Raw genomic sequence first — 27,033 nt, 5'->3', positions numbered from 1 at the left:
TGCAGGTGCTCAAAAACACCTTGAAGCCAGAATTTTAAAAAGAAAGAACAGCAAGTAAATAAGTTAGTAAAGACCACAAAAATGTGGGAGAAGAGCAACTTTTAAGGTTGGGTTCAGCCCTAGGTTCAAAATTCTTGCTTGAAACTCATCAAAGTTTTTTTTTTTTCTTTCCTTTTCAGGCAATTTAAATTGGATTTGTTGAAATTTAATTCAGACACAGCAGTGTGGGATCTGCAAACTTTCATCTATGGGAGGCAGACACAGAAACTGAGCAGCTCAAGAAAAATTACCCTGTCTTCCCTAGCAGATTTGAATTATTTCTAAAAGTGATCATTTAGAATGTCAAAAATACCTGAGCAGAGGGACCTGGGTAATGGATGTGGAAGATCATAAGCAATTATCCTATTTCCCCAGAGCCTTCCCTACAAATGGCTACAGAGGAGCCTGTATGTGGGAAATGAGAGATGTCCTGGAAAATGAGAATTATGAGAGTGTAGCCCCACCTGGTATCTTCAAAATGACGACCAGCCAAGGGAGCAATATTCTATTTTATTTTATTGCCGGAAGTTAGAAAGGGGGTCACCAAAGTGATTCAACTCAGGAGGGAAGTGACATATTTATTAACAAAGGAGGCAAAAGGAGCCAGTGAAAGGGCCCTGGAATGTGGAGTCAGAAAACCAAGTCTTACTGGTCTTATTAACACATGCCCTGGCTCAATGCGACCCCAGGCACGTTCCTTTTTTGTGGTGAATTCAGGCTTGTGTCACTCTCTCTTTGCTCACTGGTAACTCTGGGCTCATGATAAGCTCTGTGGTTCCAATCTCACAAGGTTAATCAGGGGACAATGAAAAGGTGAGACTGCAAAGTGTCAACTGAAAAAGTGCAATTTAAAAATCTGTAATTATTATAAATGTCCATAAACTCTCGGGCATGTAGAGTATATTATTATTTAGATGGTTCATAGATAGATAAATTTGTTTTCCACCAGTGATTTTGATACAATCACTCTTCCATAAATCAGTCATGGTCTATATCCAGGCATTTCTGACCGTTCACGTCCCATCTAACCCCCAAAGTTGTCCAACGCACATAACTTCCTATAGGATTAGTAAGCAGCATGGAACCTGCTAAACCCAGGACACTCGGACTCAGTGCATGGCAGGTAAATGTAGACGTTCAGCTGAAGTACTTGAATTGTTCATCATCGTTTGTAAATACATATGCTATCAATTTGGAACCTTAACCTATTTGGTCTTAGAAGCAGTTCAGTTACTATGTATCCATACACAAGTCATTATTCTGCAACGCAAGAGGAAACTGCATCTATTCTTGGGGGCTAGTAGCCCTTCAATTCTCTGCTGGCCTTGGTTATTTTCTAAAGAAGAACTGTGACGTGGGTGCAAGTAAGGGGCGAGTGTGCTAACGAGAAAAACGGCCTGTCCGGATGGGTTGGGAGCCAGGCATTGTTTACCAACATTAGACTGTGCAGTCCTACGTGCCCTGAGCACTAGGACCGGTTTTACAGAGAGTAACTCAGCATACACCGACCCTGCAGTGATGGGACGGCACAAGGTGGTTAACTAGAACACGGAGGGCACAAGTCCATAAACGCACTTCACTGTGACTTTCATCCAGACTTCTGGGAGTTTAAGAATCCCGGGAAATGACACACCCACAAGGCCCCACATAATTCGTCATCTCCAATGAGATTTAGGGTACTGGATTTTTTTTTTTTAAAGGCAGAAAAAAAAGATCTACATTCAAAAGATTCCATCTGGAATCAAATAGGATCCATCTAATTGGGTCTTCCAGGTTGGTTGAAAGGCTTCTAAAACAGTTCCAGGCACTGACTCTGGCTCCTTATTACAAAGAGAAAATAAGAAGCCCTTCAACAATTGAGCAATTCACGACAGATCCGTTTAACTGAACAGTGGAAACCAATGGACGCCTCGTGAGGGATGGGGTCTACAGCTTTCAGACCACACTGGAAACATCCACAATCGCCTGACTTTTTCAGCAAAACCAATGAAAGCATAATATTAAGGCCCATGTGCCCAAAGTGGTTCATTTGCAAATAGACTAGCTCATGTCAGAATGTTTTTCCTAGCAGACTTGAAATATTTCTAAAAAGGATCATTTTCAGAATGTCAAAAATATTCAAGCAGAGGGACCTGGGTAATGGATGTGGAAGAAGATCATGAGCAACTATCATATTTCCCCAGAGCCTTCTCTACAATGGCCAGAGAGGAGCCTGTATTCGGGAAATGAGAGACGCCCCGGACTTCACCAATGAGGATGTGAGCTTACTCAAGGCCACATTCCTAAGAGCTGAGCTTTGAACACAGGTTCTCAGGCTGCTAAGCCCATACGTTAACCTGCTTTTAAGAGTATGATTTTAGATTAAAAAGGGGGGAAAATTAAGTCCTGACTAAGCTACCTGTTAATATGTAAATAGTTTGATCCATATAAAAACAGATCCATTTCTGCATATACGGAGATCATCTGATTCCAGTGAGGGCTGTCCAACACACCACTGTCCACAATTACTCACTTCTAAAGTCACTTCTCTGCCAAGCACTGCTGAGCCAGAGCAACACGCTGATGACAGGCAGAGGCAAGCAGCTCCTGCGGCTACAGGGCTTAACACGCCAGGCTCAGACCAAGGTGCTGTGTTTCAGGCTGGGCTCATGAGCCTGAACCTCGCGCCGTTTAATTTCCTTTTTGGATTTGTTAGGATTCGACACATTCAGAGAAAAGAAAACTCGGGGTCCAAAGAGACGTCTCAGGACTCTTCTCCCATTTGCAGTCTTGGGTGATGGAAATTGGCAGAAATGGGCCCATGTGAGTCATCAATAAGTCCTTGATGAACATGTAAAGATAGTGGTCTGGGCAGCTTTCTGCAACTACCCTTCACAGAATTCACTGTCTGTATTTCCTGGGACTTCCTTGTCAGCTTCTTGAGACACCAGGCTTCCAGGTGCTTCTCTGTTTGATCTGTACTGATGTACAGGTGGTGCTTTATGGACCTCGATAAGCTGCCTTTGAGCCTACAATAGAAGGAGGTTCCCTAACACAGGATCACCCTAATGATAGCTGCCACCAAGAATCAAAGTGTGAAAGCAATTAAGGGACAGCTGTTTTTGTTCATTTAATCCAGCAAGGAATAACTATAAAACATTATAAAAAGTCTGTAAGGGGGGGTCACAAAATATTTTTTTTTCAAACTTGGAGGTTGATGTTTTTAAAATATGAACTATCTCCCCTTCAGGCTATGGAGGTCACTCAGTAAACCTGTCTCATGGCAAATTATTCTGGGGATTCAAATCCGACAAGGCTGCCTAAACAAAGATGTGGTAGATCTCAAATCAGGTGTCAGGGCCTAGGACCCAGGTGCTCCCTAAGAAGCATGGAGTGTTTCCTCTAGTGTTTTGGCAACAAAAATGGTTCATACCTCATCCACACCTTCCCAAGATTTCTTTGCCTTAGTATCTTGCTGGAGATTTTAGAATAACCTCTCTAGTCTGAGCACCTGTCAGGTGACGACAACAATGACACACCGGGATGAGGTGTGGCTGACCTTTCCAGGTGAGAAAAGGGCACAGGGGCCCCAAAGCCCCCTAAAACCTCCTGCATTGCTCCAGTCCCACTCTGACGGGCTTAAATGTGGATACGTTTCTGTGCAGTAAAATCGGTACCTCTGGGAGGTGAAGGACTCTGCACTTCTCTTAGGTCATCTCAATGCCCCATCGATAGAAAACACCCCTTCCCCACAGATTCCATGAGCAGGGATCGAGGGAGGAGAGACAAAGCAAGACAGACAAGTTATCACACGATGAGACTGGGATGCTCCTCTGAACAGACCAAGAAGGTGTTCATGGAATTACGGGAAACAGGACAGGGAGGATCGGGGTGGGGAGGGAGGGGCGGTGGGAGGGGGGAGGCACTGGTGCAGAGAGCACTGAATGACAACCAATAGCCAGCTTGCGACTGAACCACCAGTGTTACTGCTACAATCGGAGGCAACATCGATGGCAATAAATGGGTTAAATGTAAAAACAGCCCAAGAATAAGCCACCAACTGCTTCGCAGCAACCCCGTTGACAATGCATAATCATCAGCAGAGTGGGCAGTGAGTCAAAATGAGTTCCTCTTTAAATAGCAGCAGGAGCAGGGACTTCTGGAAAAATCAGTGGAAATGCAGCAGCTGGGTTGGTAGGACAGGCTTTCTGAGGAAAGATGGTCACGGAGGCAGCTCCACCCCCAGGTTGTTGGGCGGCAGTGGAACTTGCTAATCAAGGTTCCTGATTTCAACCGGTTTTTATATAAAAAGGCTATAGGACTATGCTCCTAAAATTTTTTTTGTTTTTACACCAAATGAAACTTACACAAAAGCCTCAAAGCTGCCTTGCACAGCCTGAGGTCACCATGGCACGACTGAAACACAAAGGGGGTGGGAGAGGAAGACAGAAGAGGAGAGAGTAAGCAAGAGAAAAGGAAGAGAAGATGTCCATTGCAGAGGTTTTACTGTCAATGCAAAATACTGATGGCAAGGAAAAAAATTGGTTCCAGGAAATTCCCAAAGAATTAAAATCTAGCTTCGGTGTCATGCCAGTGAAGCAGGTGGGCACTCCCCTCTTTGAACTTGAGCAAGACGATAAAAACGGAGACAAAATGGTAGAAGTCTCTTATATCTTCCTCTGCTGCCCCGCCATGCCAAAGGTAGGCTTTTGAAAGCTCTATGAAATTATACAAATACTCCAAGTGAAATCGGGTGAGCTAAAGGCTTATCACTGGGGTTCTTTCCAAGAAATCCAGCATTCAGCTTCATTTTCAAAGAAGGCCATTCACAATCCTTAATGATACCAGTGTTCACCCATCTGAAACTGACAGAACCAGGAGGCAGTCCTTGGTGCCTGACTCCCAAGAGTGAGAAATTGATTATGCTGGTCCTGAAAACCAGCCAGCCTGTCATTTCAGGTTCCTCAAAGCCAGGCAGGTGGCATTTTATTCTTGGGCCTTTGGGCAGAGACAGGATTAGTTAAGGAGAGCATTTGCACAGCGCACAGTACCGGGAAGTCGTTAATTGCTTGTATGGACCAACGTCGCCGGGCAGAGCGAGGAGACATCTGGGCGTGAAAACGTTACACCCACGAGGAGGGAAGAAAAACACCAAGAAAATTAAAAGGGAAAAAATAGAGAATAAAATGAAAGCTTCCCACACATCTGATGGATTCAAAGGTACCATAATATACTGCAAAATTGGGATGGGAATGACTGAAAAACCTGAAACTCAGCACAGCAGTGTTTAGATTCCCTCACCCCCCTCCCAACCCATCACACTCCGTACACGGCTTCAACGTTGTTGTCCTTTAGTCCGGAACACATTTCAAGGTATCAGGAGGCTGGCATCCACACAGCTCTGACAGAGGAACTACGACGGAGATTTGTGGTTCTCTTACAAGAATTAAGATCGTAAGAAACAGGTGGAGGGGCTTCCCTGGCGGTCCAGAGGTTAAGACTCCATGCTTCCAATGCAGGGGATGCGGGTTCCATCCCTGGTCGGGAACTAGGATCCCACATGCTGCGCTAAGACCCACACAGGCCAGCGCAGCCAACAAAAAGGAAACAGGTGGAGAACTCTGCCTCCCCTTCAAAAGCATGTGTATGTGCGAGAAGCTTCTCATTCCTAACAAGGAAGAAGTTCCTCAAGAGATTCAACACCGAATTGTTTTTGGTGTGTGGCTGGGGGGGCGCCAGGGAAACTGAAGTCTTGGCCTTGGGACTGCAGGACCATCCTCAGAGTGGTGCCACGAGGAAGTGAGAGCCTGAGAGAACTGAAGGGTGATGCTCCCCAGGGCTCTCACTAACCACGGGTGCATACAGCACTGTTCCGGGAAGTCAGAAATTATTAACTTCAAGACCTCCTCAGTTATTTACATTAAAGCTATTTTAGGGCTTCCCTGGTGGCGCAGTGGTTGAGAGTCCGCCTGCCGATGCAGGGGACACGGGTTCGTGCCCTGGTCCGGGAAGATCCCACGTGCCGCGGAGCGGCTGGGCCCGTGAGCCATGGCCGCTGAGCCTGTGCGTCCGGAGCCTGTGCTCCGCAATGGGAGAGGCCACAACAGTGAGAGGCCCGCATACCGCAAAAAAAAAAAAAAAAAAGCTATTATAGTGATGTCAACTGAAGTGAATGTGGAAGGCTGCAACATTTTTTAAATGTTTACAGGGCAATGCCTGATGTTTATCTAAAGTCCTGGGCCTTCTGATTTACCCTAAGAATAAACAATATTTCATCAGCTATTAATAGATGGTCCAGTTACCAAATGAATGTCAGCATCTCTCTGTGCCTTCTAACTTCTTATGAAATTTAATGGTTTTATTTATTTATTTTTACATCTCTCACATTAAAAAAATTTTTAAGAGCAAACATTGGAATTCCATCTGGAGAACCTTTGGGTGATATAACAAGATGACCTAAGTAGGGCAGGTTAAAAACACAAAAACAAGAGAAATAAGTATTAGTCCCCAATGGCTCTAGGAAGATATTTCTGCAATCTCCAAAATACTCTATAATTATTTCATTGTTATACTTTAATGCAGTTATATTCTTTTCCTTTCTTCTTACTCATTTAAAGCTCTCAGGGGTAGAGATCTAAACAAGAATAAAAGTATGCAGGAGATAAAATTTGGGCTGAAAATGAAGACTTAAGCACAGAGAAATTTAGTACACTGGAATCATTTCCAGGACAAAAGTAATAAAAGTGATATTATTTGACATTTGAAACTAGACACCCAAGAATCAGAAAATACTTCTCGAGGGATAAAACTGTTATTGTCCTCTGTGAGGAAGATAAGATGGCCATATTTCATTCCTGTAATTCCTTCCCCATGCCGTATGTAAATGGGATGGACATGAACAAGCTTCAAGGAGAGTTTACAAGTTATTTTAGATTCATCACAAAATAACTGACTGACCAGTTATTAATAACTGATTTTAACTTCTTACTAGGCTGAACCATGTGAAACTTTTTCTTAAGGTCAAAAATGCTCAAATATCAGCAGTTTCATATGATTTAACCTAATAATTACTATGTGTCATACATTAAAATGTGCCTCCCTCCCCCAGGGCTTCTAGGGTTCTTGGAATAGTCTATTTCTTGGAACAGTCTATTTCCTGTGATTGCTAATTGACTGAATTATATACCTAGGATTTGTGAACTTTTCTGTACATATGCTATACATCAATACAAAAGTTTCATATGAAATTATAATAAAACTACCTCCCCCCATTTTATTCACTCACTGTCTGAAATACAATTCAGAGACCACTTAGTATGTCATTCTAGGGGACTACAATGGCCTGTTTTCTGGGAAGAAGCAGCACACTGGGAATCACCCCAAAGTGAAATATCACAATCCTTCCTCCACACCCCAGCATATCCTGTCTGATAAGAGCTAATTATCTATGTGCCTTTGTTCCCTCTTCATGATTACAGTGTGTTTGTCGTAAAAGAGAGTCCAGATCATCAAAATTATAAATGTAGTAGGGCTTCCCTGGTGGCGCAGTGGTTGAGAGTCCGCCTGCCGATGCAGGGGACATGGGTTCGTGCCCCGGTCCAGGAAGATCCCACATGCCGCGGAGCGGCTAGGCCTGTGGGCCATGGCCGCTGAGCCTGCGCGTCCAGAGCCTGTGCCCCACAACGGGAGAGGCCACAACAGTGAGAGGCCCGCATACCGCAAAAAAAAAAAAAAAAAAATGTAGGCCTTACAAATGCTTCTGCATTAGGAGAGGCTCCTTCTTGAAACTGGAGTTATTTTGATGAAACACGACCTGTACACACTATCACAGGGTCAAAAGTGCAAGTCCCAGCTATGCTGCCCAATCTGAACCCAAGCACGAGAAGCACGGGGCATGATGCAAAGGGGAATTCAGGACTGCCTCTTTGACTAAAAGGTCTCCTCAACCTGGCCCTGGTGCTAAAGAAAATTCCCACATTTATTCAACCTTGAGTTTGTTTAGCTACTATATCAATAGTAAAATGCCTTAGTTCCAACCAGTTTATCAAAGCTTCTCACCAGTTACCCGCTAGCTTGCAGAAAAAGAAAAAAAATTTTTTTTGAATGTAAAGGACTTGGGAAGATAAAAGTGTTCTCAGAAGTTCTGTGACAGGTGCAGGACAGGGCGGGGTGGGGGAGGCAGCGGTGGGGTGGAGAACTCCGTCAGAGATGCAAAGAAAGGGACTATGGAGCTGGCCAGAAAGGCAACAAAAAAATCATTTTCCCTATTTGACTGAAGGTTTTGCCCAAGACTGGTCGTGTCTCAAGCATCAGTTCCTGCCACTCATTTGTCACATACGACCCTAAGACTTGACAAAGTCAGTGACAGCCAACATCATGCAAACCAGGAAGGTTAGACACTACACTGCAATCAAAGTGAAGACACCTCTAACACTTGCTGGAAATTGGGGTTTTGTTTTAAATAACTCAATTTTTAACAAAAAAACAAATTTTAATTATAGTCAATCCATCATTTCTCAATTAGTGGGAGAGAGCAACAAAGAATTCCTAAGGACTGAGTTTGTGAGTAGCTCAGTGGTAACCAGTTAATACATCATGTCAGTTAAAAGACAGTTTAAGCCAGACTCAACCTGATAACACAGAAAGTTCTCAGAATCATTCCCACGCTCTGCCATATTCTCTACACTGTCATCACCAAAGGCTTCTGACAGCATAATAGCTACTTTAGGGACGATGAGTTCCTTAAGAACCCAGGAACAGAAGGACAGTTTCAGGCGATTTTTATATAAACCGGTCCATTCAAATGGGTACTTCGGTGCAGACTTAGTAGAAGTATAAAACCTCTTAGAGGTCAACTTGAAAACTTCCCACAACTATGAAGTTCCAAATATATCAGGATCCCAAGCCCTCTGAAGCATCCCTTAATTTGCTGACAAACATCAGAATACCCAGGAAGACCTGAAGCTACATGATTCTATCTGAGAGGATGGGAATCGACTTCATGTATGGGGATCACAGGACAGGGTTAAAGGGGAGGGAAGAGTACAGATTATAACAACCAACCACCCCTCCCCCTCCTATACAATTTACAGTAGTTAAAAACCAACCGAAAGGAACAAAGCAATGGTCTTTCTCTAACACACTAAGTATGAAAGGGAAAGACCACAGGGGGATCGCTAATTTAGCTGTTGTTCATGGCAGGCAGGGAGGCCAAGGACAAGAATCTGGGGAAGGGATAAGAATCAAAGGCCGTGGATCGGCTGCTTACCCGCTCCTTGTAGTAGAAGGAGCTGATGGAGACCTGCTCCTTCTCACTGCGCGTGGGGCTCCCGCTGTACAAACGGAGGTTCCCAGGGGCCTCTGTGCGGATCTTCATGGGCGCAATCAAGCCAGTATGATAGGCAGACAAAGCTGACAGAGATCTGTGGTTGAAAAGGCACAATTAACCGTACTGGCTTGGATCTTTCCATAGTTCTAAGTGATGCCATTCTTAGCTCTTGATGAAATCAGGAGAAAAAGATGGATAAAATGGGGAAAAAATGGAAACTCCAAAAAGGAATCAAAGAGCACTTTTAGAACTGAAAAATGCTTTATCTGCAGAAGCGGAGAATGTTTCTATGACTATATACATAGAAAATTCAAGGAGTCTATAAATTACTTAAACTAATAAGTGAATTTAGATACAAGGTCAATCTACAATAATCCACTGTATTTCTATATATTAAAAACAAACATTTGGAAAATAATAAAATTGCATTTACGATAGCATCAAAACACATGCAATACCAGGCTTCCCTGGTGGCGCAGTGGTTGAGAGTCCGCCTGCCGATGCAGGGGATACGGGTTCGTGCCCCGGTCCGGGAAGATCCCACATGCCGCGGAGCGGCTGGGCCCATGAGCCATGGCCGCTGAGCCTACGCGTCCGGAGCCTATGCTCCGCAACGGGAGAGGCCACAACAGTGAGAGGTCCGCGTACCGCAAAAAGCAAACAAACACATGCAATACCTAGGAACACATTTAAAGAAAAAATGTGCATGGAAAATATAAAATATTGCTGAGAGAAATTAAAGACTCAAAACAATAGAGAAATACACCGTGTTAATAGACTAGAAGATTCCAGATTGTTAAGGTGCCAATTTTCTCCAAGTTGATCTATAGAATCAACACAACTCCAATCAAAATATGAGCAGGCTTTTTTCTGTAGGAACCAGTAAGCTGATTTCTATTTTTACAGAAATGCAAAAGATCTAGAGTAGCCAACACAATCCTGAATGAGAATAATAAAGTTAGAGGACTTAACATTACCAGATTTGAAGACTTACTATATAAACCTACATTAACAGTGTAGTTTGGCATAAGGAGAGACCAATAAACCAAAGAAAAAAATAGAGTCCAGAAATAGAGCCAAAACATACAGTCAATTGATTTTCAACAAAGGTATCAATGCAAATTCAACAAGAGCAAAATCTTTTCCATAAATGGTGCTATATATATAACAACTATATATCTCTACTGAAAAAAAAAATTTTGACCCCTACCTCACATCATACACAAAAATTACTTTGAGATTAATTACAGACCTTAGATAAGGAATTTACATCTATAAATTTTTAAGAGAAACACAGAATATTTATATGACCTTGGAACAGGCAGAGATTTTTTTTAGACAGGACCCAGAAGCACTAACCCTAACACTTAAAAAGTGATAAACTGAACTGCATCAAAATTAAAAACTGCTGAAAATTGAAAATCATTAAAGAGGGACAAAGATAAGCCATAGATTAGGAGAAAATCAATACATACACCCAGCAAAGGATTTGCAATAAGTATTGATAAAGAACTACCACAAACAGATAATAAGAAACACAGTCTAAAAGCAACTGGACAAAATACTAGAACAGGCAAATCACAAAAGAAGATATCCAAGTGGTCAATTAGCACACAAAAGCTGTTCACCATCATTAGTCATCACCATGGAAGCACAAATTAAAGCACAATGAGATAATACTACACACCCACCACAATGGCTAAAGCTGAAAAGACTAAAAACACCAAGTTTTGGAGAGGATGTGGAGCAGCAAGAACTCTGAAACGTTGCTGGAAGAGTATAACATGGCATAACCACGGGGACAGACTTTTTGGCAATTCTAATAAAATTAAACACGCACGTATCCTATGACCCATGGATTCTACTCCTTGGGTAGAAAAATTAATACACATGTCCATAAAAAGACTTGTATGAAATTAAAAAACAAAAAAAGACTTGTATGTGTAGGTCTACATATAATAAAATAAAAACTGGAAATAATCCAAATGTCCATCAACAGGAGTATGAATAAGCAAATTATATTATTTTCATACCATGGAACTACTGATACATGCAACCACATGGATCAATTTCAAAAATGTTAAGTTGAGCACAATAAGCCAGACATAAAATAGTACATGCTGGATGATTCTATTTAGATGAAGTTCAAGCACAGGCAAACTAAACTTCAATGATGGAAGCAGAAGAATCATTTCCTCTGGGTAAAGGGACCAGGGAACTTTTGGGAGTGAGGACAAGGCTCTGTATCCTGATCTGGGTGCTGATCATCAAGGTACAGACTTCACATTTGTGTACCCTAAATTATACCTCAATACAATACTGTTAGTATGAAAAATGTTCTAATAGGAACATTTTCCCACTGACCCAAAGTCCAGATACAGATATCTGTTGTTTCCTTTTAAGAGCAGGTGATTGGGGGCTTCCCTGGTGGCGCAGTGGCTAAGAATCTGCCTGCCAATGCAGGGGACACAGGTTTGAGCCCTGCTCTGGGAAGATCCCACATGCCGTGGAGCAACTAAGCCTGTGCACCACAACTACTGAGCCTGCGCTCTAGAGCCCACAAGCCACAACTACTGAGCCCATGTGCCACAACTACTGAGCCCGTGTGCCAAAACTACTGAAGCTTGCGCACCTAGAGCCCGTGCTCCACAACAAGAGAAGCCACCGCAGTGAGAAGCCCACGCACCACAATGAAGAGTAGCCCCCGCTCGCCGCAACTAGAAGCCTGCATGCAGCAACAAAGACCCAACTCAGCCAAAAACATAAAATAAATTAAAAAAAAAAAAGAGTAGGTGATTGTTTTCTAGTCCAACCTTTCAAATAAGGAATCTAGTGTAATGTAGGGCGTTCTCTGGCATTTAACTCCCACCTCTTGTAGGGCCAAGTTCTCATCTGCCTGGGTTACTGCAGAAACTGGCAAACTCCCAGGACAGCCGTAGCACCTGCTCATGAACTTGGTGCAATGTCCTTTCTTTTTTGTTAGCTTAGCTATTCATTATTAAGTATGCTAATTATATCATATACAGTATAACCAGGTGTTTGTAGCAGGAGGGTTTCCAAGTTATCCTGGTCATCACACTGCAGAACCAGAAGTCTACAGCATAATATTTAAGTTTAAAAAACCACTAATATGGGGAAGGTTGTAAAGGTGTGGGGACAGGGGTATATGTACTCTGCACTCAGTTTTGCTATGAACCTAAAATTGCTCTAAAAGATAAAGTGTATTAATTAAGAAAAAAATTTATAATATGATCCAGTCATTCAGTTCCCAGGTATATATCCAAGAAAAATGAAAAAATATATATCCACACAAAATTTGCACAGAATGTTCATAGCAGCATTATTCATAATGGCCAAAAAGTGGAAACAGTCCCAATGTCCAATGACCGATGTATGAATAAATAAAACACGGTATATACATGTGATGGAATATTATTTGTTAATAAGAAGAAATGAAGTACTGATACATGCTACAACATGTTTGATCCTTGAAAGTATACTAAGTGAAAGATGTCAGTTACAAAAGAACACACATATAATTCCATTTATATGAACTGTCCAGAATAGGCAAATTTATAGACAGAAAGTAGATCAGTGTTTGCCCAGGGCTGGAGGAATGGGGGACTTAGGGACTGGGGTGACCCTTAAGGGATTCAAAGTTTCTTTTTGGGATAATGAAAAGGTTCTAAAATTGACTCTAGGGATGGCTGCACATACACTACATGTGTGTGGTAATGTTAGAAGTGGCCTATTAGTGTTACAGGACTATAGATTATCTCTTGCTATTTTTCTAGTTTTATTTAATATTCAGATAATACTTTAGCAATAGGGGAAAAGCACATTAAAAAAGAATTTGCCCTGTTTTGACAACAGTTTTTATCAAGCAACTCCTTCTAGTAGTAACTTTACAGTAGAAATCTCAGCTTGGGTGAAATTCAATGAACCATGATCTTTTGGGAATAAATTTTTTTTTTTTTTTTTTTGTTTTTTGTTTTTTGTTTTTTGTGGTATGCAGGCCTCTCAATGTTGTGGCCTCTCCTGTTGTGGGGCACAGGTTCCGGACACGCAGGCTCAGCGGTCATGGCCCACGGGCCCAGCCGCTCCGCGGCATGTGGGATTTCCTGGACCGGGGCATGAACCCGTGTCCCCTGCATCTGCAGGCGGGCTCTCAACCACTGTGCCACCAGGGAAGCCCAGGAGTAAATCTTATAATGAGTGTTTACTGATAACTAACACAAATTGTCCAAAGACAAATTCCCAGATGTCTGCCTATTTCTGGCCCACGAATGTAGCTTACACCTGCATCTCCCAGACTCACCTCGGAGTAGGCTCAGTCGGAGACACTGCTCGGTGCATCGTCATGGGCCTTGTGAAATACACCAGGTACCCTGTCAAAGGAGACATCACACGTGCACATCAAGGTCAATGAGCTGGTCGTGGGAAATCCTAAGAAAGCACTGGTCAATCTTTTGTCTACCTCAATATACCTGAAGGATAAGACATAGTATCCTAAGCTACATAGGCTCACAACGGCAGCCGTACTTAATAAAAACAAAGATAAGAATCTCCAGGATTCAAGAGAGATGGGATATATGTGGTTTGGAAAAAGTCTTCACAGGTACTTTATATTTCCTATGTGTATTTTCAGTAGGTTGAGTCAAGACTCAAATTCACACTCATCAGAATGAAACAAGTTAAGTCTGTACATCTGGTGAACATTCTTAGGGTATGTCCCCAGATGCCAATTCGGCATCAGATAACACTATGACAGAAATCTTTTGAGTTCTCAGGAAATAAAAACAAAGAAACATTTTCTGATGGAAATTTTTGTACAGACATTCTTAGCTTCTCTCTCTCTCAATCTAGAATCAGAGAATCAAAAGAGATCAACCTGCCCCGCAGAATCTGGCCCCCGAGGTCCTGGGAAAGGGAATATTGGCATCCTGGTAGGACCCATAGGCGGTGGTCACCCGGGCAAATGTCGGTAGGGGTGGCGTGACAGAGTTCGGGAGCGCAAAGGGATTGCTGGAAGCGCTGTCTTCTTGGTTCTGAAATTTTAAAATCAAGAGGCTAAAACCCACAATCTGTCTTCAAGCCAAATTACAAAACAGGACACATTATTCCAAGATCAGGGAGCCCAGGATTTTAGGGAGGAGGAAAGGAAACGAAACCCCAAAGCATAGGTTGGTAACAAGTATCCCACCACAAAAGACTCAAGGCAGGAGACGAGCTGGCGCAGGCAGGGCTCCAAACAGCTCTGGTTGCGTTTCACTTTTTGCAGGGAAGTGTCTTTCAGGATCTGGAAAAGGCACAAAACGCAGTCAAGAAGAGCAACATTCTTTCTCCTGATTCTTTTTTATTGTGTGAAGCATCGGAAGCAGCGACGATGCTGGGGCACCGGAGCGTGGCTGTGTCTGAGGCTGCCAACACAACACACCACCTTCCCCCTCCCCGAGAGGCTCAGAGAGAAGATTCATTTGTGAATCCTCTTCCAGAAGCCCTTTCCTTTGCCATGGCAGGCACAGGCACTGGCTCTGAGAGAGCACGATTAGAACCACCATTCTTCCTTTATAGTGAATTCTACTCCTTTGCTCTCCCCCAACCCCACCCTCCTCCATGAGAAATCTCAGCATCACTTAGAGTGATATCCTCCAGTCTGGAATGAAAACTGTTCCATGTGATACATACATGCCAGGGGGAACAGATTTCACTTTAGTGAAAATTAAAATGTGCCTTTTTTTGGGGGGGTCCTTTAAAAATATAAAGCCTAATATACCTGGACAAAACTGTAATTCAAAAAGATACATGCACCCCTATGTTCATAGCAGCACTATTCACAATAGCCCAAACATGGAAACAACCTAAATGTCCATTGACAAATAAATTGATAAAGAAGATGTGGTACATACATACAATGGAACACTACTCAGCCATAAAAAAAGAACAAAATAATGCCATTTGCAGCAACATGGATGCAACTAGAAATTATCATACTAATTGAAGTAAGTCAGAAAGAGAAAGACAAATACCATATGATATCACTTATATGTGGAATCTAAAATATGGCACAAATGAACCTATCTACAAAACAGAAACAGACTCACAGACATAGAGAACAGACTTGGGGTTGCCAAGGGTGAGGGGGAAGGGAGACAGATGGCCTGGGAACTTGGGGTTGGTACATGTAAACTATTTCATTTAGAATGGATAAACAACAAGGTCCTACTGTATAGCACAGGGAACTATATCCAATCTCCTGGAATAAACCATAATGGAAAAGAATATTAAAAAAAGAATGTATATATGTGTATAACTGAGTCACTTTGCTGTACAGCAGAGATTGGGGCACAACACTGTAAATCAACTATACTTTAATAACATATATATTTTATATACATATATATATGGAGCTTAACATTTTAAAGCACATGCTATCGATATAAACTGACATATACATACTGAAGATAGGCATGTAACTTGGACCTGGGCTGTCTAACATGGAAGTCATTACCGGGCTATAAAGCACATGAAGTGTGGCTAGTTTGGATTGCGATGTGCTGTAAGCATAAAATTCACACCAAAAGTTGAAGACTTAGTACCAAAAAGAAAAAAAAAGAAGAAGGTAAGCTATCGCAATCATTTTTATACTGCTTACATGTTGATATGATAATACTTTGGATATACTGGATTAAATTAAAATATTATTGAAATTAATTTACCTGCTTTTTTTATTAGTATGGCTACTAGAAAATTGAAAATTACATGTAGTCTGCATCACATTTCTATTGGACAGCACTGAATTAGACCTTTAAAACACTTGCTTATCCTATCATTTTTATACCAATCGAAAAATCTATCTTTTTTGTATGTCCAAACAGGCAACGAAATGTTCAGACTCCAAGGACAAAATGTCAAGTACCACAAAATCTGAGTAATTAGCATTTCACAGACCCTTACAAAGCTTGAACAATTTCTTGGTTACCTATCATACCCCAAGAAGATAGAACAATCAAGTGTATATAACACAAACTAGGCAAAAAATGAATAGCATTCAGGTCAACTTGGTGCTGTCAGGATATTTCTGCTATTTCACATGTGATGCTGCTCAGACTGAAAAAGACATATCTCAGCTCATGGGGCTTTTTTATGAGGATTCCACCTGATTAGCTCTGCGTGAACTGACAAATCAAGTTTCTGAACCTGTAAGGGTAAAGACGAGATGCCAGGCTGTACCCCTCCATTCAGGCACCGCTGTCCTATCACACACCTCACCTGTCCAGCCAGCCAGCCTCACTCTAAGTAACAACATCTCCTTTTATGGAACAGATTTTTTTTAATGACCTAACATACTTTTTTTCTGATTAGAAAGTATCTTTTAGCTTCAGAATACATTTTGCCTATAGTTTCCAAATAAATGAGATTGTATTGTATTAACTTGGGATTAATGCATAGCTTTAATGAGATCTGTGAGCAGATTATATGCAATTACATAATTGCCTATGATTTATATGCAATATTTCTGAAGTTATACACAATATCTGTGCAAATTTTTCTGTGGAAGGGTGTGTGGTTTTCATTAGACTTTAGAAGGGGGCGGTCCATGACCCAAAGAGATTAAGAACCAGCGCTCAATGTTTTCTACACAAAAAGAATACAGTTGTTAACCCTGCTAGGTGGAAGGACACATGATGTCCAAATCTTATCGACTTGTTTTTTCACTCAACTTCACTGCTCGACTCAGACACTGATGCACACGAGCAGTGCTCTCCACTTCTGACTTGTGAACACAGATGCCCACCTTGAGCAGCTTCGCTTTCATAGTGGATGTGATGGTGGTGGGGTTAATGAACTGGAAGGAAGGGGCCGCGTGGTTCGGGTACTGCGCAGGGAACTTCACCAGCATCTTGACGCGGTGGTTGCTGCAGTGCACAGACACTGTGCAGCTCCTGTCTGCTGCGTCCATCTGCAGGGGACAAATCAATAGCTGCTTTGGAGAGGAACTGCAAAGGGTCTTCAGATGCAAACAGGTTTAAATAAGGTAACTGAATGCTCTAGGTTCCTGGTAACGGAGTGAGAGAGAGTCTCCAAAGATGGATTTGGAAGATGTGGACAACTCATTTTCAAAACGGATTTTTAATTTTAGCACCGATTTAATAAATTCAAAGTGTTTTTACTTAAAAAAGCTTCATCCCAAAGCTGTGAGATAGGCTGAAACTTGTTATATTTATTTTGAGATGGGAAAATAAAGCAGGAAGATGTTAAAAACCTGACTCAAGTTAAAAGTACTCCTGGGACCTAGGAATAAACTGACCTAAGGAGAAAAAAGACCTGTATGCAGAAAACTATAAAACAATGATGAAAGAAATTAAAGATGATACAAACAGATGGAGAGATATACCATGTTCTTGGACTGGAAGAATCAACATTGTGAAAATGACTATACTGCCCAAAGCCATCTACAGATTCAATGCAATCCCTATCAAACTACCACTGGCATTTTTCACAGAACTAGAACAAAAAATTGCACAATATGTATGGAAACACAAAAGACCCCGAATAGCCAAAGCAATCTTGAGAAAGAAAAACGGAGCTGGAGGAATCAGGCTCCCTGACTTCAGACTATACTACAAAGCTACAGTAATCAAGACAGTATGGTACTGGCACAAAAACAGAAATATAGATCAATGGAACAAGACAGAAAGCCCAGAGATAAACCCACACACATATGGTTACCTTATCTTTGATAAAGGAGGCAAGAATATACAGTGGAGAAAAGACAGACTCTTCAATAAATGGTGCTGGGAAAACTGGACAGCTACATGTAAAAGAATGAAATTAGAACACTCCCTAACACCATACACAAAAATAAACTCAAAATGGATTTAAGACCTAAATGTAAGGCCAGACACTATAAAACTCTTAGAAGAAAACATAGGCAGAACACTCTATGACATAAATCACAGCAAGATCCTTTTTGACCTACCTCCTAGAGAAATGGAAATAAAAACAAAAATAAACAAATAGGACCTAATGAAACTTAAAAGCTTTTGCACAGCAAAGGAAACCAATAACAGGACGAAAAGACAAACCTCAGAATGGGAGAAAATATTTGCAGACGAAGCAACTGACAAAGGATTAATCTCCGAAATATACACACAACTCATGCAGCTCAATATCAAAAAAAAGAACAACCCAATCCAAAACTGGGCAGAAGACCTAAATAGACATTTCTCCAAAGAAGATATACAGACTGCCAACAAACATGTGAAAGGATGCTCAACATCACTAATCATTAGAGAAATGCAAATCCAAACCATAATGAGATATCATCTCACACCAGTCAGAATGGCCATCATCAAAAAATTTACAAACAATAAATGCTGGAGAGGGTGTGGAGAAAAGGGTAACCTCCTGCACTGTTGGTGGGAATGTAAATTGATACAGCCACTACGGAGAACAGTATGGAGGTTCCTCAAAAATCTAAAATAGAACTACCATATGACCCAGTAATCTCACTACTGGGCATGTACTTTGAGAAAACCATAATTCAAAAAGTGACATGTACCACAATGCTCATTGCAGCACTGTTTACAATAGCCAGGACATGGAAGCAACCTAGTGTCCTTCAACAGATGAATGGATAAAGAAGATGTGGAACATATACACAATGGAATATTACTGAGCCATAAAAAGAAACGAAACTGAGTTATTTGTAGTGAGGTGGATGGACCTAGAGTCTGTCATACAGAGTGAAGTAAGTCAGAAAGAGAAATGTATGCTGACATGTGTTAGCTACTGTATGCTAACACATATATATAGAATCTAAAAAAAAAATGGTTATGAAGAACCTAGGGGCAGGACAGGAATAAAGACACAGACATAGAGAATGGACTTGAGGACACGGGGAGGAGGAAGGGTAAGCTGGGACTAAGTGAGAGAGTGGCAATGAAATATATACACTACCAAATGTAAAATAGCTAGTGGGAAGCAGCCACGTGGCACAGGGAGACCAGCTCGGTGCTTTGTGACCACCTAGCGGGTTGGGATAGGGAGGGTGGGAGGGAGACACAAGAGGGAGGGGATATGGGGATATATGTATACATATAGCTGATTCACTTTGTTATACAGCGGCAACTAACACAACAATGTAAAGCAGTTATACTCCAATAAAGATGTCAAAAAAAAAAAAGTACTCCTGGGAAAATCCTTCTCTCTAAAGGAGATGGGGGCTGCCAGGGGCTGGGGAGAGAGGAAATGGGGAGAGGCTGCTAGGGGATGTAGGGTTTCTTTGGAGATGATGCAAACGCTCTGGAAGTAGCACTGGTGATGGCTGCATGGCTTTGTGAATGTACTAAGAACCACTAAATTGTACACTTTATTTTTTTTAAGATTTTTTTTTGATGTGGACCATTTTTAAAGTCTTTATTGAATTTGTTACAATACTGCTTCTGTTTTATGTTTTGGTTTTTTGGCCTCAAGGCATGTGGGATCTTAGCTCCCCAACCAAGGATTGAACCCATACCCCCTGCATTGGAAGGCGAAGTCTCAACCACTGGACCACTTTAAAAGGGTGAATTTTGTGGTATGTGAATTATAGCTCAGTAATTTTTATTTTACTTTTTTATTTGGCCATGCCACACAGCATATGGGATCTTAGTTCTCCAACCAGGGATCGAACCCGCGCCCCCTAGAGTGGAAGTGCAGAGTCTTAACCACTGGATCACCAGGGAAGTCCCTCTCAGTAATTTTTTTTTCTTTTTTTTTTTTTGCGGTACGCGGGCCTCTCACTGTTGTGGTCTCTCCCGTTGCGGAGCACAGTCTCCGGATGCGCAGGCTCAGCGGCCATGGCTCACGGGCCCAGCCGCTCTGCGGCATGTGGGATCTTCCCGGACCAGGGCACGAACCCGTGTCCCCTGCATCGGCAGGCGGACTCTCAACCACTGCACCACCAGGGAAGCCCCCCCACTCAGTGATTTTTAAAAAGCAGTCCTGGGAAAGGAATCAAGATCTCCTTCTTAGACTAGATCACTTATATCCAAACTATTCTCAACTGGGACAAAGGGAATATAAACTGAGCTGATCTAGATAAGCAATTAATCAAGGAATCCTTTATCGCTTTTGATTTCTTGTGCTGCCAACTAGAGGCAGCAGCTGGAGGATGGCAAAAAGAGCCACACATATGGGAAATCTGGAGACTCGGATTCAAATAGCTGTTGACCTTGGACAAGTTATTTCATTTTGTAGTGTCTCTGTTTCCTCATCTGTAGAGTGGGGTTAAAACCACTTATTGCAGAGCTGTTTTAAAGGCCAAATGAGACAATTATGTAAGTGCACAGATCCAGGCCTACTGTTAATTGAATCTGGGCAAAAGAAAAACTAATCAAGTTTTAAAACTCCTTCACAGACTCAATTCCTTGAAGCACAGAATTTCAATACCTGCCCAAAAGGAAAAGAGTAAATCTCTCCGTGTGTTAAATGAACAAAGAGGCTTGGTCACCTTCTTAACATGCATCTAAATCTCTGAGGAAATGACCAGCTTACAGGGCAAGATTGTACAGCAAAGTACTAAGAGCCTTGGAGAGTCAGGAGGCTGGCTTCCAAACTCAGCCCTGCCATTAACTTTGCCAGTAACCCCCGCCAAAACAGTAAACTTTCCAGGAGCTGAGCATCTTCACATAGAGTAAAATGAGGTGTCAGAGTATCTAAGGAGATTTTATTTGAGCATCAGTTTATCCCTTGGTTCATCTTATGAGAAAATAATAGGGTAAGGGAAAATAATCTGCATTTGTAAAATATCTATGTCCTTAGACAACCTAGAAAACAAAAAAAGCAAGCACAGAAGACTTCCCTGTTAGAGCAGCAAAGCTATATTGCTAGCCTAAATCATGGCTGAAACAGTCCCCTCACCCACCAACCGCCAACCGCAAGCGAGAGACAGTTCGCTAAGCCCGAGCACCTCCACGTTCACATTGCGGATCTGCACGTTGATCAGGGAGAACTCCTGCTGCAGAGTCTGAGGCAGGCCCAGCTGCTCTGATTTCTTCTCTTCCAGGAGACTGCTTGGGGGGTCTTCCTTTAAGACTAGCAGGAGAGAGAGGGTAACTTGTTGGAAAAGATTTCTGAAATGGATTCAGAGAGCAGTTCTGGGGTATCTGCCACAACTCGGAGATGCAGAGAGGGGCACCACACCTAAAACATCAGTGTGACCAATTACCTTCTTCCTCCCCGTGGCTGGAGTTGTGCTGGTGATCCGTATCCTGAGTGTGAAGGGTCTTCTCTGGTTCCGGCAGAAGAGCAATGCTCTCAATGAACTCATCAACACCATCTAAGATGTCATTTGCACAAAGCTGTAACAGAGGGGAGGAGATCTAGGTCTAGAGAAGTCAGTGGAAAGGACTGTCGTGTTTGGTTGAGTTCTGACTTAAAAATGGGAATCACAAAGGAGAGAGATGTCAGCCCCAAACAGATACGATCAAAATGAGTTTTGCCCATCACCAATTCTCCCTGGTTAAATACACAGGGTAACAGACTCTATTAGTCTACCCTGGAAAATGTTTTATCCTGTTCATAGTTTACGCAAATCTCAGAAAAACCTTTTAAACTCCAGCCTTGATGGAGTTATTCAGCCGACCCAAGAGCAAAAATATCATAACCTCAAAGCATTTGGAGCAAATGGTACTTTTTGGAGAAAACAGATTTAAAAGGCAATGATATTTGACCAAAATTGCTCATGAATGACTTGGTACTAAGCAGTGGAGCAAATCTGGCCCAGCATTTTCTATCCACTCTGTACAGAGTGCTGTATGGGATGCAATACAAGTGAGACAGCGATCCCACCTTCAAGGAATTTAGCCACTGGATGAGAAGACAGAACCCCGTGACGGGGCAGACCAAAGCAAGGGCCACGGAAGCAGTTCACACAGGGACCACTGTGCTTCATACAAGAACAGATACAACTTACGGGGCAAAAACTGGAAAGGGCTTCGCTTAACAGGTGTTGATGAACATGGAGAACTCTGAACACTGCCTAGTGCCAGGGCAGATTTTCTAGCCCATTTATAAGAGAAAGAAATGAAGCCCCCAAGCCACTTGCTCAGTATGCTAACCCACACGACCTTAGACCAGGACAAGTGGAAAAAAAGACATTCAGAGGCTTTGCAGCCTTCAAGTGCTGAATACTGAAGTGGGCTCTTGAATACCTCAGAGCCTCAGTGTAGCATACACAAGCCATTCGGCCAACCAGCAGATACGTATTACATGTCCATTACGTATGCTCTAACTTCTTCAACTACCAAATCTTCTATCTTAAGTTTCTGGTGTTTCCAGTTAACATTCCTCCACAGCATCACTGAATACATACCCTCTGCATCTGGGAATCCACCCGCCACATTCTCAAGGTCTGATCCCGTGACCACGTAACCAGCTGGTAGTCCTTGGACCCTAGAGATAACCATATAAGAATCGTGGAGGTTTTTCTGGATTCAACATCAAGTTTCTTACAGGTTGCGACGGGGTGAGATTCATTCATCCATTCATCCATTTAACAAATATTTATGGAACATCTCCTATATGCCAGGTACTGTTCTAGGCACTAGGGCTATAACATGAATACAAGAATCTCTGTCTTTACAGATCTCACATTCCAGTGGTGGAAACAGACAAACATACAATAACGTGTCCGGTAGTGACAATGTTATGAAAAAAATAACATGGGATAAGAGGATAGAGACTGACAGGGGAACTATTTTTAGACAGGACTTCCCTGAGGAAGTCACCTTTGAGCAGAACCTTATTTTTCTTTCTTTTTTTTGTTTTGCAGTACGCGGGCCTCTCACTATTGTGGCCTCTCCCATTGCGGAGCACAGGCTCTGGACGCACAGGCTCAGTGGCCATGGCTCATGGGCCCAGCCGCTCCGCGGCATGTGGGATCTTCCTGGACCGGGACACGAACCTGTGTTCCTTGTATGGGCAGGCAGACTCTCAACCACTGCGCCACCAGGGAAGCCCTTATTTCTTTTTTTAATAAATTTATTTATTTATCTTTGGCTGCGTTGGGTCTTCATGGCTACGCACGGTCTTCTAATCGCGGTGGCTTCTCTTGTTGTGGAGCATGGACTCTAGGCATGCGGGCTTCAGTAGTTGTGGCACGCGGGCTCAGTAGTTGTGGCTTGCGGGCTGTAGAGCGCAGGCTCAGTAGTTGTGGTGCACGGGCTTAGTTGCTCCATAGCATGTGGGATCTTCCCGGACCAGGACTCGAACCCATGTCCCGTGCACTGGCAGGCAGATTCTTAACCACTGTGCCACCAGGGAAGTCCTGAGCAGAAACTTAAATGAAGTGAAATAGTAGCTCACAAATTAGCAAGTGAAGAGTGATGCTGGGATTTAATGTCTCACTGAATTTTCACCTCCACAAATGTTCTTCCTTTTGCGTGCTCCAGAGGAGCTGGGGATGAATAGGTTGCTTGTAAAATGAATTGTTTTAAATGCATCGTGACATCTTACTGTTTAAAATAATTTTTTGGTAAAGAAATGCATCTCTTTATAAAAGGAATAATCAATCTTTAATGTTCTTAACTGACTGAATTGTATTTTCACATGATAGGTCTGGTCAAAGGGAAATTATCCTATCAATAAAAAGGTCCAAGGTGCTTTCTGAAAGAGCTTTATGAAAGATCAGAACATTTCAGGGTAATTCTGCAGTATCTAGAATCTTCTTTATGGCCATCTTTAGAGAGCAAAGAATCTAGAAATAATTTCATCCATTCCCTCATATTATGGATGGGGAAACTGAGGCAACAAAGAACAGAGTGAGTGAGGGCCCAAGTTCCTTCTCTGTGTCACTGCCTTCAACCAGTTCTTCATTCCTCCATGTTTTAATACATCCCTGTGCACAACTATCAAGACAGCAACTATTCTGAGCTACTACCTGTCATGAGAACCACCATCTAGCCCATGTTCATAACAACAATTTTCTTTTCTTTTTTCTTTTTTGGCATCACTGCATGGCTTGCAGGATCTTAGTTTCCCGACCAGGGACTGAACCCGGGCCCGCGGCAGTGAAAGCGCGGAGTCCTAACCACTGGACCACCAGGGAAGTCCCAGCAACAATTTTCTGACTCCACATCCAGCCTCTTTTCATGTCCCTGACTTTGAAGAAAAGTTATGCCTAATTCCTTTCTAAACCCAACTCCTCTCCTTGGGTCTTCAGCCCTCTTCCCTCCTATTTTCAAAGGGCCTTTGCTTTCACACCTACTCCCTTTCTTGCCTCTTCTCCTTGCCTTCAAACAGAGAGGGCAGCAGCCTCCTCCAAGGAATTTAGTCTTCTCCTTGCCTCTGAAGGCAACCCCATTCACAAAACCAGTTCGTGCTGCCTCTGCTTCTGCTGTCTTACAATCAGGCTTCCCTCCTCAATCAGCTTTCGGAACTGGTCTCTTAATGATCGTATGGCTTCCTATTTATACCTATTTATACAATTAAGTGCTTCTCTCTTACTTTGCATGGAGATCCTTCAGCAAAACCCAAAACCAATGACCTCCGATTCCTTCATGAAGCATCCTTTTCCTTGGACCACAATATTCTGATTCTCTCCTACCTCTGAGAGCTCCTTCACCACAGTGAAAAACCAACATCAAAGCCTGAGGTGGTCCAATAAAAACTGACTAAGAAGACATGGCAGTAAAAAGAAAATGGAACACCATTAGGTTGAGAAAGAAGTAAAATATAAGAATACATGCAGGATGGGGACTTCCCTGGTGGTCCAGTGGGTAAGACTATGGGCTCCCAATGCAGGGGGCCCAGGTTCAATCCCTAGTCAGGGAACTAGATCCCCCGTGCATGCTGCAACTAAGAGTCCACATGCTGCAACTAAATAAATAATTTCTTTATTAAAAAAGGAATACATGCAGGATGATTACATTTATAAAAGGTTCAAAAACAAACCTAAACTATTTTTAGGGATGCAGAAATGGGTGGTAAACTGTAAAAATAGAAACAGAAATCACTATCGTAAATATTAGGATAGTGTTTACCTCTAGGAAAGGGAAAGGATTGTGATCAGGAAGCTTCTGGGTTCTAGCAATGCTTTCTTTCTTTCTTGACCTTGGTGGTAGTCACACAGATTTTCACATTATAAACTCTACATGTTCTATGCAATCTTGTAGATGACATATCTCACAATAAAAAGGAATTTTCAAAAAACATCTATAACTTGTACTCAAAATTTCACTACTGGTTAGACAGCCCCAATTTATACAATTCACCCTGCCAGCTTACAGATGACACAGACAACTGAAAATGGGTTGCTAAAAACTTTTTATTTCAGTCCGAGACTACAGGCCAACCTGCCAGACCATGGGGAAACTCTATCATCTCTTTTCAATGGCAAAATGCAGGACAAAGAGTTGAAAGACGAAGTCAAGCATGGAAATTGATGGGATAGAGACCAAGCAGCCTCGTGTTTCTAGAAGCAAGTCAGATTATGGAAATGAAGATGGGAAAATTAAGAGCATGATCAAAAGATTCCTTTCAAAAACAATCCTAGGGACTTCCCTGGTGGTCCAATGGTTAAGAATTCGCCTTTCAATGCAGGGGACATGGGTTCAATCCCTGGTCAGGGAACTAAAATCCCACATGCTGCGGGGCAACTAAGCCCGTGCGCTCTAGAGTCCCTGAGTCACAACTAGAGAGAAGCCCCTGTGCTGCAACGAAGACCCCACGCGCCACAGTGAAAGATCCTGCATGCCACAACAAACATCCTGCGTGCCGCAACTAAGACCCAATGCAAATAAATGAAAAAATATTTTAAAATAAATAAATAAATAAAAATTAAAAAAAAACCAAAAAACTATCCTAGAAGAGGCTTGTGAAGGTCACAAACGAGCTGGGATAAGATGACTGCTCTAATCCCAGGTCCACCAGAGACCTCTCCTGGACTCTGGACAAGTCACACCACTCCACTGTCTGGTTTTCCTTTTGTGATATGGAAAGACCATGAAATAAACTTCTGGTGTGGAAAACATTTAGAGAGTGTGGCAATAAGATCTCAAGACAAGGGAGGTTGAAACGAAGTTTGCATGGTGAGTTGGTGGAGAAACTGAGGCTGAGGGCTTCCTGACCCCCATTATACTTATGATGCATGAATGAGGACTAGCTAGATTAAGCTGCAATAACAAACAGCCCCAAATCTCAGTGGCTTAATGCAAGGCTCTCCTGCTCTCTCTACATCTTCACCTCACCCCCACCCTGGTGGGAGCAGCGCCACATGGAGTTTCTCCAGGTACCTCGGAAGAAGCAGAGAGGGTAAATAATTGCACACTGGCTGTTACCACTTCAACCCAAAAGAGACTGCATCACTTTCGTTCATGTTTCAAGATCCAAGCAGGTCACGTGGCCAAACCTATCTTCAACGGGTTGGGAGGTGAAATACCACTGTGTGTTTGTGAAGAGAACTGGGAATACGTGGTAGGTGGTACTGACGATGACCTTGCATCTCCCTCATCAATAGAGGGGGAAGGGAGAATTCCTTGGCAGTCCAGTGGTTAGGACTCCACGCTCTCACTGCCAAGGGCCCAGGTTTGATCCCTGATGGGGGAACTAAAATACCGCAAGCCGCACATTGCAGCCAAAACAAAACACAACAAAACAAACAAACAAAAACGGGGGGAAGGAGCAAGTGCCAGGGATTTCTG

The 27,033-nt window shown here is 42.5% G+C and overlaps 1 protein-coding gene across 5 annotated transcripts in view; it reads right to left on the bottom strand.

Moving 5' to 3' along the window:
- The window catches only part of WDR59 (WD repeat domain 59), a 108,723-nt gene that overhangs the window by 40,443 nt on the left and 41,247 nt on the right, over positions 1–27,033 (bottom strand). For 4 of the 5 annotated variants that reach the window (XM_081217246.1, XM_081217243.1, XM_081217247.1 and 1 more), the window contains exons 11-18: positions 22,707–22,786; positions 21,561–21,693; positions 21,258–21,427; positions 17,145–17,309; positions 14,550–14,645; positions 14,238–14,394; positions 13,665–13,734; positions 9,287–9,440 (exon numbers count right to left, since the gene is read on the bottom strand). In XM_081217246.1, the coding sequence (XP_081073372.1) occupies positions 9,287–9,440; positions 13,665–13,734; positions 14,238–14,394; positions 14,550–14,645; positions 17,145–17,309; positions 21,258–21,427; positions 21,561–21,693; positions 22,707–22,786 (1,025 nt within the window). The remainder of the gene's footprint in view (positions 1–9,286; positions 9,441–13,664; positions 13,735–14,237; positions 14,395–14,549; positions 14,646–17,144; positions 17,310–21,257; positions 21,428–21,560; positions 21,694–22,706; positions 22,787–27,033) is intronic. The other variant, XM_081217244.1, reaches the window with a different exon arrangement.

Source organism: Mesoplodon bidens, assembly GCF_964165515.1.
Source record: "Mesoplodon bidens genome assembly, chromosome: 18".
NCBI lineage: Eukaryota > Metazoa > Chordata > Mammalia > Artiodactyla > Ziphiidae > Mesoplodon > Mesoplodon bidens.
This window is presented reverse-complemented; position numbering and strand designations above follow the sequence as displayed.